Consider the following 12,426-nt stretch of genomic DNA (forward strand, 5'->3'; position numbering starts at 1 on the left):
TATCATGTCAACTGGTGAGGTTTCATTTCATTTCTTCCTCCCCTTTTTGTTGATTCACTGTTTACTCAGGCAGTGTATTATGGCGATTAATGCGAAATACGACGGCTATCCGGAGAGTGAGGAACGATCGGTCGCAAAATGGATACCACAGTAAAAACCCGATGAAGCTTTGCACACATGTGTTGGGCAGTGTCTCTAGTATGCCCATAGATAGATGTCTAGATGCCTAGAAAATAGTCTCTCCCGCCAAGTATGGGAACCTGCCGAGAGATTTTGCCTGATTTTATACAACCCCCATAACGTTAACTGTTATGTATTTACTTCTTTATGACCGTTCCCGGCCGCACACTGAAGGGGCAATGAGGACGCTCCGGCAGCGTATTTGATGGGAAGAGTTTGATAGCCCATCATACAGCCCGGACTTGGCTCCCTCTGATTTTCATATTCGCAAAGATGAACCGCTAGCTATGAAGACAACTTTTGTCACAAACAAGAAGCTGCAATCCAGCGTAGAAAACTGTCGGAGCGCACAGGAGGCCGCCTTCTATGACAAGATACTGGAAAGTTGGTATCACGCTACGACAAATGTCTAAGTCAGAGCGGCGACTCTCTAGAGAAGTAGCTGGAAGGTGTAGTTATCTGTTGCAAATAAAACAATTTTGATTTTCCTGTGGTTTCCATTTAGTCACCGTTTATAACAGCACGCATATGTTCTGTGGCAAATGCTCGTATTGGTTTCTCTCTTACAGACGGCAAAAGATGCTCGCCATCTTTGCGAAAACGAGACATGGTTTGTTTTGATACGTCACTTTTCTGAGGATAATGCGACGAAGATATATTCACTATCTCGGTATCTTAGATCAGCTTATCACTAGTGATGCGTTACTTCTATATTTACAGGGTGATTATAATTAAACTTCATTACTGGAGCCAGCGTAGACAAAAACTATTGCCGGCCGTTGTGGCCGAGCGGTTCTAGGCGCTTCAGTCCGGAACCGCGCGACCGCTACGGTCGCAGGTTCGAATCCTGCCTGGGGCAAGGATGTGTGTGGAATCCTTAGGTTAGTTAGGTTTAAGTAGTTCTAAGTTCTAGGGGACTGATGACCTGAGATATTAAGTCCCATAGTGCTCAGAGCCATTTGAACCAACAAAAAATATTATTTACGTTGTTAGTAGTGTTAGTCATGACTTTCCGTTACGGGCCACTACTGGTACGGCGACGTAAGGCTGAAACACAAGCATCGGTGTACATTACAGTCGCAGATTGTGAATATGAGTCTGGACAAGGTGAGAAAGAGTTTACTCGTAAAGCAGTTTTATCAAGACAACAGCAATGGTGCTGATGCTCTTCGCAAGTATTGACGCATTAATGGAATACGGAGAGGTTATCTTTCCGCACCAGGATTGAAGAACATGATTCGGAAGTTCGAAATATTGACGATTTGGGAACTGCTCCTGGGAGAGGCCGACGACCAATTGCGCCACAAATTGTTGAAGGAGTTACTGTTGCCATGACTGAGAATACTGGACGCGATGTGCGGTCTTCAAACAGTGCACAAACTGTGTCACGATAAGTGAACGTTCCCTGGTCAAACATCCCACCTGATATGTTTCGAGCAGCAGTAGAGCAATCTCTAGTGCGCTTACAGGCTATCGGAGTTGCAGATAGCCGTCACATTGAGCCACGTTTGTAACCTGGAACGTAAACATGCTACGCAATTAACAAATGCTGCCCTCTCATGTGGAAATGAAAATGTGTTTCTTTCAGTGGTTTATTCGTTAGCCGCGCAGGATTAGCCGAGCGGTCTAGGGCACTGCAGTCAAGGACTGTGCGGCTGGTCCCGGTGGAGGTTCGAGTCCTCCCTCGGGCATGGGTGTGTGTGTTTGTCCTTAGGATAATTTAAGTTAAGTAGTGTGTAAGCTTAGGGACTGATGACATTAGCAGTTAAGTCCCATAAGATTTCACACACACACACACACACACACATTTTATTCGTTATTTCTCCTACGCATGTCCTTACAAATGTTTCCAGATAGTTGCATTGTCCTACTATCACCCGTTTTTCGTGAGATTGACATCCCTCTGAAGTAACGAATGTTTAGTAAGGACCACCCTGTATTTCAAGCAAATTATGTGACAAATGTTTGGGTAGTAGAAGTTACTTTTCATCATGTTGTCCATAGATTTTTAGGAACTTGTTTGCAAAATCAGAAAGAGATATTTAGTGGCAAGTTTTCGAGTTCCCAGACGAGGCAACAACTCAATTTTCTGTTTTTCGACGGTTGATCTAGCCACCATCTTCAGATGCTGTGATTGGTGATCTCATGTTTGCTGGCTGCCTGGAATGAAGTCAGTATGTGAGGTGCCTCGGACCGCTGTTTACAGACGAGTTCGATTCCAGGCTCCTGCTACACCTTTAGATCTGCATTTTTGTCTCATCCAGTACCCTTGGCGTCATTCAGCAAAATACGTAACCCCTCCGTATTTACCGCTTCGGATGGACGAGAAGGCCGGCAAGGTCTTAAAAAACTTGAGTACCGGACACACAGAATTGTTTGAATTGAAATGACCGCCTCTTTTGTTGTTTTCGACGGTCTCACGTTACAAGACGGTCCAATTACGTTTTCGTAGACACCTGAGCCCTCCACCTCAGTACGACTTTCGTGTGTTTTGAGACAGAGTTATATAGGAATGTATTCGAATAAGTACGTCTGCAAACTTCACAAATAGGAGTTCAGTTTTAGCAGGAAAGACGTCACGGCACAGAGTATATTGTTTCGTGCATATACAATACATACGATGATTAAAACAAATGATTATAAGTACATACAGAGTGTATGGTAACTTATACCAGATCATAAAAAACATGTGTTTTAGATTATTCAGGAGAATAGGGGAAAGAACAGTTGCACAAATTTGTTCCGAAGAGTAATTGATATATTCTCTTCGGTACTGAAATGACGTCCATGAGGTAAAGATTAGGTCGTTTGTACACACAACAAAAAAATTTTGCATCAGCCCGGTTTCCAGAACTTCTGAAGATAGACGTTGACTGTGGATATTGTACCACAAACACTGTCCCTTTGACTGTTCAGAGATGTCACAAAACCAGCCCAAACAACCATGCATGAGCAGTGTCTATTAGATGGAGGCGTCCGACAGCCGATCAGTTCCAGTCATTCCACCAAGAAGGAGGTACACGGTTCGTGTTGTCTGTAGTTCCACCATGCCTATACGGTCAATACCGCGGTTCGATCGCGTCCGTATTGTTACTTTGTGCCAGGAAGGGCTCTCAACAAGAGAAGTGTCCAGGCGTCTCGGAGTGAACCAAAGCGATGTTGTTCGGACATGGAGCAGAGACAGGAACTGTTGATGACATGCCTCGCTCAGGCCGCCCAAGGGCTATTACTGCAGTGGATGACCGCTACCTACGGATTATGGCTCGGAGGACCCCTGACAGCAACGCCACCATGTTGAATAATGCTTTTCGTGCAGCCACAGGACGTCGTTTTACGACTCAAACTGTGTGCATAGACTGCATAATGCGCAACTTCACTCCCAGCGTCCATGGCGAGGTCCATCTTTGCAACCACGACACCATGCAGCGCGGCACAGATGGGGCCAACAACATGCCTATTGGACCGCTCAGGATTGGCATAACGTTCTCTTCACCAATGAGTTTCGGGTATGCCTTCAACCAGAGAATCGTCGGAGACGTGTTTGGAGGCAACCCGGTCGGGCTGAATGCTTAAGACACACTGTCCAGCGAGTGCAGCAAAGTGGAGGTTCCCTGCTGTTTTGGGGTGGCATTATGTGGGGCCGACATCAACGGCCGGTGGTCATGGAAGGCTGTAAGATACGTGAACCGATAGTGCAACCTTATCGGCAGCGCAATGGCGAAGCATTCGACTTCATGGACGACAATTCGCGCCCCCATCGTGAACATCTTGTGAATTACTTCCTTCAGGATAACGACATCGCTCGACTAGAGTGGTGAGCATGTGCTCCAGACATGAACCCTATCGGACATGCCTGGGATGGATCGGAAGGAGCTGTTTATGGACGACGTAACCCACCAACCACTCTGAGGGACCAACGCCGAATCGCCTTTGAGGAGTGGACAATCCAAATTAACAGTGCCTTGATGAACTTGTGGATAGTATGCCATGGCGAATACAGGCATGCATCAAGGCAAGAAGACGTGCTACTTGATATTAGAGGTACTGGTGTGAACAGCAATCTGGACTACCAGTTCTGAAGGTCTCGCTGTATGGTGGTACAACAAGCAATGTGTGGTTTTCATGAGCAATAAAAAGGGCAGAAGTGGTGTTTATGTTAATTTCTATTCCAGTTTTCTCTAAGGTTCCGGAACTCTTCGGAACCGAGGTGATGCAAAACTTTTTTTGTTGTGTGTAGATTTGTCACGTTGTCTGATCAAAAGTATCCGAATACGCATACATAATGCGGAATTAACCACTAGATGTCATGAGAGGCGAATCCGTCAGTATAACAGGAGACGGGGAATATTGTGTTGTCAGCAGTGAAGCAGTAACAGTAGAAAAGGTCTGTCCGAAGTTCTCAGTGCCTTCGCCCAAGGACTAGTTATTGGATGTTGCCTGAGTAACAAATCCATTATAGACATTTCACCTCCAATAAAGCTGCCCATCTCGACTGTTGGTGATGTGACTGTGAAGGAGCAACTACAACTAAATCGAGACCAGACAAACCTCATGTACTGACAGACGGGAATCGTCGAGCATTGCGGAGCCTGCTTGTAAAAAATCGCGTGAAATCACAGGAAGGAATCACGCGTGAGCTCCAAAGCGCTACCAGCAGTCCGGCTAGCGAATGTTAAAAACAATGGGGTACATCGGTCGACCGGATCCTAATAAGAGAAATTTCTGTAGTCAACTACGGCGTAAAGAGTGACGCCAGTGAGTAGTGGCTAAATGGAAACGAGCGATTTGCAGCCATAAATCACGCTATACGCTATAACGTGTGGCAATCCGACGGAAGCCTTTAGGTTTGGTGAATGCCTGAAAGATGTTACCTGAAATCGTGTGTTGGACCAAGAGTGAAGGGCGGATGAGGTGATATAGTATGAGGGTGTTTTTCGCAGTTACGGTCTGAGCTTCTTATTGGGCTTAAGAAAACGGTAAGCTGGAAGGATATGAACTCATTTTACAGCATTGTGCTCTGCGAACAGTAGACGAACAGTGTGCCGGACCGAGACTCGAACTCGGGACCTTTGCCTTTTGCGGGCAGCTGAGCTACCCAAGCACGACTCACGTCCCGTCCTCACAGCTTTAATTCTGCCAGTACCTAGTCTCCTACCTTCCAAACTTCACGGAAGCTCTTCTGCGAACCTTGCAGAACTAGCACTACTGGAAGAAAGGATACTGCGGAGACATGGCTTAGCCACAGCCTGGTGGATGTTTCCAGAATGAGTTAGTCTCGGTCCGGCACACAGTTTTAATCTGCCAAGAAGTTCCATATAAGCGCACTCACCGCTGCAGGGTGAAAATTTCATTCAGGAGAGGAACAGTTCAGCGTGACAGTGCATCTTGTGATTAAGCAACATCTATGAGGCAATGGTTTGTTGATAATAACAGTTCTGATATAGACTAGCGTACCCAGAGCCCCGAAATGAACCCAATGGAAGACCTTTGGGATGAGTTAGAAAGTCAACTTCGCTCGAGACCCCAGAGTCCAACTATACTACCGTTTCTGGTTCAGTCTCTTGAGGAAGAATGGGCTCTCATTCGTCCACAGACATTCGGACATCTCATGTGTTCAAGTTGTCATAATGGTGAATGGTGGATACACCCCATATTAATGTCCGCTAACAGGTGTCCGGACTAGATTGAGAAGTAGCGCCTCCGGTCTCTTAAACTGACATACGGCCGGGAGAGCGGTATGCTGACCATATGTCCCTCCATATCCACATCCAATGACGCCTGTGGGCTGAGGATGACGCGGCAACCGGTCGTCACCGTTGGGCCTTCGTGGCCTGTTCGGGAGGGTTTTTTTTTTATTGTGCGCGGAAATAGTCATCAATTCGGGTGGAAAACCCAGGATAATACTATTTAATTAGGCACGTCGAAAAAACATATGCTAGTACCTGGCCTGGAATTAAAACTTCGAGGTTTTCTTTCAAACAGAGTGACATGTTTCTAGTAAAAATGTTTAAGGTCGCGTACTCACCTTGCTGGCAGAATATACCAAATACGTAGAAAATGCTTATTACAGGGTTATGGCACTGCGGTTCGTAAGCGTAGGTGCCGGCGAGCCTTCCTGCGTGGTGAAGCAGAGGCATGCACAGCGATAGGCCCATCATGCACACACACACAGCCAGCCACAGCCAGGAGCTGAATGGTCTCACGTAGTCCGTCCACGCGAACTCGCGAGTTTTTTGTAGCGCAATGAAAATACATATACTGAAACAGAAGACATACTGTCAAAATGTAAGCGCAGAAAAACAGTGGGAAAGATGCGTTAACCACCAATGAAATAAGCTACCAAAAAAAGAATATTCATTAATTTCCAGACTAGCATCAGGCGTACATCTACATTACGAAATACTACATATCTTTCAAAATAAATTTATTTCTATTGTATAGTGTTTCTTATTACTTAATGTGACTGTTTTTTTTTTCCATATACCGACCGGGTGATCAAAAAGTCAGTATAAATTTGAAAACTTAATAAACCATGGAATAATGTAGATAGAGAGATAAAAATTGACACACATGCTTGGAATGACATGGGGTTTTATAAGAACCAAAAAAGAAACACCCCATTTTGCTAGACGCGTGAAAGATCTCTTGCGCGCGTCGTTTGGTGATGATCGTGTGCTCAGCCGCCACTTTCGTCATGCTTGGCCTCCCAAGTCCCCAGACCTCAGTCCGTGCGATTATTGGCTTTGGGGTTACATGAAATCGCTAGTGTATCGTGATCGACCGACAGCTCTAGCGATGCTAAAAGACAACATTCGACGCCAATGCCTCACCGTAACTCCGGACATGCTTTACAGTGCTGTTCACAACATTATTCCTCGACTACATCTATTTTTGAGGAATTACGGTGGACATATTGAGCATTTCCTGTAAAGAACATCATCTTTGCTTTGTCTTACTTCGTTATGCTAATTGTTGCTATTCTGATCAGATGAAGCGCCATCTGTCGGACATTTTTTGAACGTTTGTATTTTTTGGTTCTAATAAAACCCCATGTCATTCCAAGCATGTGTGTCAATTTGTACCTCTCTATCTACATTATTCCGTGATTTATTAATTTTTCAATTTTACACTGACTTTTTGATCACCCGGTACTTAAACTTGCCTTATACAGGACACCTCTCCTATGGGTCGTCAGGCGCATTTTTCTGATGTTTCGGTAGACGTTTGCAATTTAGTTTTTGCAATGCGTAGCTGGAATCAGCCCAAACAAAGGGCGCGTATGATCCCATTTGTTTTTTGCGCCCTAAAGCAAAACAAAACAATGAAAATAAAGACCAAGCAAATACTGCTAATCACATCTTTCATGCTACGCCCGGTGTCGATGAAACGCGCCGACTTGTTACCAGTTACGAGCAAAGAGATTTTTAAAGCGGGATTTTAATTGCCCATTCCGTTGAGCGGTCCAAATTAGTCTAGTGCGATATTTGTTTTATCGATCTGTGTTAACAGGGACAGTAAAACACGAAGAATAACTAGCATTCCAGCAGCGATAGCACCACCCCGGCCCGTGCTGACTGCTGCCGTCAGACAGCACAGCCGTTCAGATCGCTGCTAGAGTACTGGCCATTCTTCGTGTTTTACTGTCCTTGTTCACACATAACGATAAAACAAATACGCACTACACTAATTCGGGACCGCTCTATCGAATGAGCACTTAAAATTCCGCTTAAAAAAAACATTTTGTTTGCAACGGGAAGGCAACGGCCTTGCCGCAGTGGATACACCGGTTCCCGTCAGATCACCGAAGTTAAGCGCTGTTAGGCGTGGCTGGCACTTGAATGGGTGACTATCCGGGCCGCCATGCGCTGTTGCCATTTTTCGGGGTGCACTCAGCCCAGTGATGCCAATTGAGGAGCTACTCGACCGAATAGTAGCGGCTCCGGTCAAAGCAAACCATCATAACGACCGGGAGAGCGGTGTGCTGACCACACGCCCCTCTTATCAGCATCCTCAGATGAGGATGACATGGCGGTCGGATGGTCCCGATGGGCCACTTGTGGCCTGAAGACGGAGTGCTTGTAACGGGAAACAAACCGACGCTTCTCACACCGACCGTCGTATGACAGGCGTGATGAACAGTATTTCTTTGGGCTCACTGCATCTACAATGCGAAAATGAAACTGCGAGCATTTGCCGGAACACCAGAGAAAATTCGCCTGATGGCTCTCAGGAGAGAAATCCTGTACACTTTTCTTACCACATGCCAAAGACGTTTGCCAATAACATACACACAATTATTTTATTATAAGCCAGTGGTAATCAGCATATAGATCTGATACTGTGTAACTGTCATGGCGACGTGCTCAACCTCAAAAGATAATGATTCCATTGTTTATATCACAGACTATATAATTTCATTTCTTAATTAAATTATCAGCGTTAAGATATTATCTAAACAAAGGAATGTGTTTCAAAACTAGATATTTGTAAGAATCCATGTTCAACGATTTGGAAGTAAGTACACCCATGTAAAATTATGACCTCGTCATGGCATAACAGCTGTATCACCAAAACGATCGTGTTAGAGAGTTTTCCTGTGTGAATTACGCCTTCACACTTCTCGCCATATGAGGGTGTGTCCAGCAATGTCTAACATGATCGTTTTCGTGGTCCAGGTGTTATAATGTGGGAGGCATAATGTTGCGTGGGCGTAGTGACCTCCAAATTCTTGAACACGGTACACTCCCCAGTGAATGCATTTGTGACACTTTACACCTTTCCCATGTGTGCCTTTTCAGGGGTTCATTTGACCTTCACTTCATTTTTAGGATTTCGTGCCATTGTCTGCTAAAACCCCTTTTTCTCAGGAAAAGGCAGAGCTATCAAGTTGAAATTTATGTCAAATGCTAAGGTTTACGGCGGTATAAAAAATTTAAGATTCTAAGTCAGTGGAATCAAAAGATACGGCCTGCGTATGTGGAGGAGCTCATGGAACGAGACAGTAATCGGCGAATGGACTGGCCTGGCCGTACCAAGTACAGATGTTGAAGGTAGACAACACGTATGCAGGATTAACTGGCCGCAACAAGAGAAGGGAAAGCTCAATCGCTAAGGCATTCACCAGAGAATTACTAGGAAGTGTTGGATATGTCAGGGTCGGTTTGTCTGACAATGAGAAATAGTTTGTTCCGTGTTAATGGAAATGAATGTTGCACAACTAGAAAATAGAGGAAATACTGTATACACTGCAAAGTACATCTGCAGTCAAACCCAGCAGGGAGAGTGATGCAAGAATTAGGGAAGCTCTGTCACATTGACTGCAACAAGCAGCAGGATACCTGGGACGTTTTCTTTAAGGATGAGTTTCTACTGAATCATCTGACGCGACTCCATGAAGATGGCACCAATCAAAGTCTTAACGAACAAGGGACCTGAAGACGGGAAGTGGCGGTGTTTCCGGTGCAGCAACCGGCTAGACACAAATAGGCGACAGAGGAGACAATCGCGAACATCAGGAAAGCGATGTTACAGAGACAGAGACGAAACGCCAAGAGTGGAAAGAAGTAATTTCTCTAAGTGGGCCAAAAGTTACTTGTTAGGAGTCATCATCTGTCCTGCAAATTGGAGAATAAGTTGCGCAAACTGTTTTCTCTGTATCTTGGGCACTTTTTCATAAAGCAACTAGTTTTCAGAAATGTGACAGTCCTGCAAACGCTACGCACAAAAAACACACCAGGCACGCACCAGATCTCGAACATAAGGACTTTCATTCAGTAGAGTTTGTGTCTGGTAAGTGTAAGTTTTTGTTTAGATGTACCTAACTTGTAATTTACGCCCCTAGCCCTTAAGCATTTAGATTCATTTGCCGTAACTAACTTGTAGTAAAAGTTTATGGGCTGGAAATAGGCACACCTGCCCCAGTATCCTTGTCAGTGTTTAGGCTTGATTTGGTATTACAGTATGTAAATCTTATTGCTAAGCTGCTTGTGTGTTAAAAATGCGGTTGTTTTTATCGACCATGAAGCACATGGTACGGTAATCCTGTAGTGCAAGAATATAATGCTTGTTTTATTAAATGTTCTAGATAAAGTGCTAGACGCCAGTTTTTCACGAGAGCATAGGGCGACCTTGATTTTTGTTCGTGGTAGGGACTATATTTGTTCTCCATGCCAGTTTGAACTGTTACTACTGGCAGCAGGAACAATTTGTTTTTGCCTTCATTTCGCTACCCTGTACAAACCTTCTGCGCAAGCATATGTCTCACCAACATAATTTCTAGGACGAAAAACACAATAAAAGAGGGCCAAGGAGAGAAATATAATTCTGAATATGTTACCTTTCGGGGGTAGCACTTCACATGATATAAAAGTTGACGACAGACTAAAATTTTTTGCACGTAATAAAGCAAAACCGTACAAACCATGTTGATCATGTTGCAAATTCCATTAAATAAATTAACTGTGGGGTTAAGCATTACAACTCTTACTTAAAATTTTACTATTATAGTCACTTTCTGTTTTTAGAATCAGATGTAATCAAATTTCTCATACGATTGCCAACTGGTTACATAAAAGTCTGTATTCAAGTACAAATATGCTTATAAGAATCTCTTTCCATGTTTGCAGAAAATGTTAGACGTGGTATGCACAAAGGGGCACTTTAGAGAAATAGATGTCAGAGCAAGCAAAAGGCAGATGAGAAGACGGACAAGCTGCAGGGGACCGCACTGAATACCGAGATCACTATCATCAAGTCGCGCTGTTAAAGCAACTAACGACAAAACTGCAGCGACCTGTCTGCAGTAAGCCGCCAGAAAGTCAGTGAACTACACCAACAAGCCAAAAATCACAGAATGGTTGGAACTGTCATGCCACAATCATTTTCGTTGATTACGTCGAGAAGGAGACAATTTTAAATAATATGTTTTGTTGGTTGTTATGATAAACAGCACGTTGTAAAGCGAACTGAATAGTTTTGCACGCCTCGGTTCTAGAGGATTCTCCTTTTAAAAACGTTAAATTCAAAGCAATGCATCTATGGAAACATTCCATTTATATGTGGTGTTCTCTGTTTTGTCAAAGGCTGTAAAGTGAATTATATGATACCTGATGTTACGTGCTAATGTAAAAATTGTGCTCTTAGTATAGGTCTTCTTTAGGGGACGAGTCTGTCGTTACATAGTGATGAGTGGGGTGAGAAGATTACGTTACTGTGTTAGAATCCGTCTGAGCTGACTTCGACACTCACAAAGTTAAATTTTTAAACTAAACCATTTTCACGTGCCATTTTGCTAGCGTTTAATTTTATTAAACAATTAATTGTTTGTATACTTAGTCATAAGTTTTTTCTTGCACAGGCACTTTCCTCAGTTTCACAAAGTTTATTCTTTAAAAGCAAGCCTTTTCCTTTGGGGATATGATTTTTATTAAGCAATTGATTCCTTTTGGCAAACTTGTATATTTAGTTGTATGTCTCTTCCTACACAAACGCTTCTGTCATTTCAGCCACAGTTAAAAAAATTAACGTATTTTTTATTTTGCCGTTTTGGTTGGTTCGTTGGTTGGTTTGGGGCAAGGGGACCAAACAGAGAGGTCGTCGGTCACATCGGATTAGGTAAGGATGAGGAAGCAAATCCGCCATGCCCTTTCAAAGCGATTTAGCGAAACGATTTAGGGAAATCACGGAAAACCTAAATCACGATGGTTGTCCTCCCGAATGCGAGTCCAGTGTGCTCCGTTTTGCCGTTATCCTGACATGTCATCCTCCATGGCAGTTAATTTTTGTCAAGGTCATAATTGTTCAATGTATCGTAGAATTATTATGTTTCTGTTAGTTACATAAGCAGAAGACATGGCTTACAGAAATTTCCTGTCTTTTATGTTACTGAATGCAATTGCAATGGCAAGGAAAGCGTTTCTGAAGAAGAAAAATTTGTTAACATCGAGTTTAGATTTAAATGTCAGTAAGTCGTTTCCGAAAGTATTTGTATGAAGTGTAGCCATGTATGAAAGTGAAACGTGGACGATAAGTAGTTTAGACAAGAAGGGAATAGAAGCTTGCGAAATGTGGTGCTACAGAAGAATGCTGAAGATTAGATGGGTAGATCACATAACTAATGAGGAGGTATTGAATAGAATTGGGGAGAAGAGGAGTTTGTGGCACAACTTGACTAGAAGAAGGGATCGGTTGGTAGGGCATATTCTGAGGCATCAAGGGATCACCAATTTAATATTGGAGGGTAGCGTG

General features: G+C 43.7%; 1 protein-coding gene and 1 pseudogene across 1 annotated transcript in view; one reads left to right on the plus strand and one right to left on the minus strand.

The window, feature by feature from the left end:
* Window positions 1-12,426, minus strand: part of LOC124722679 (glutamate receptor ionotropic, kainate 5-like) — a 229,794-nt gene that overhangs the window by 96,622 nt on the left and 120,746 nt on the right. Inside the window, exon 7 of the mRNA XM_047247822.1 lies at window positions 6,206-6,438. Coding sequence (XP_047103778.1) covers window positions 6,206-6,438 — 233 coding nt within the window. The remainder of the gene's footprint in view (window positions 1-6,205; window positions 6,439-12,426) is intronic.
* On the plus strand, window positions 7,937-8,054 carry LOC124723587 (annotated as a pseudogene).

Source organism: Schistocerca piceifrons, chromosome X (assembly GCF_021461385.2).
Source record: "Schistocerca piceifrons isolate TAMUIC-IGC-003096 chromosome X, iqSchPice1.1, whole genome shotgun sequence".
NCBI lineage: Eukaryota > Metazoa > Arthropoda > Insecta > Orthoptera > Acrididae > Schistocerca > Schistocerca piceifrons.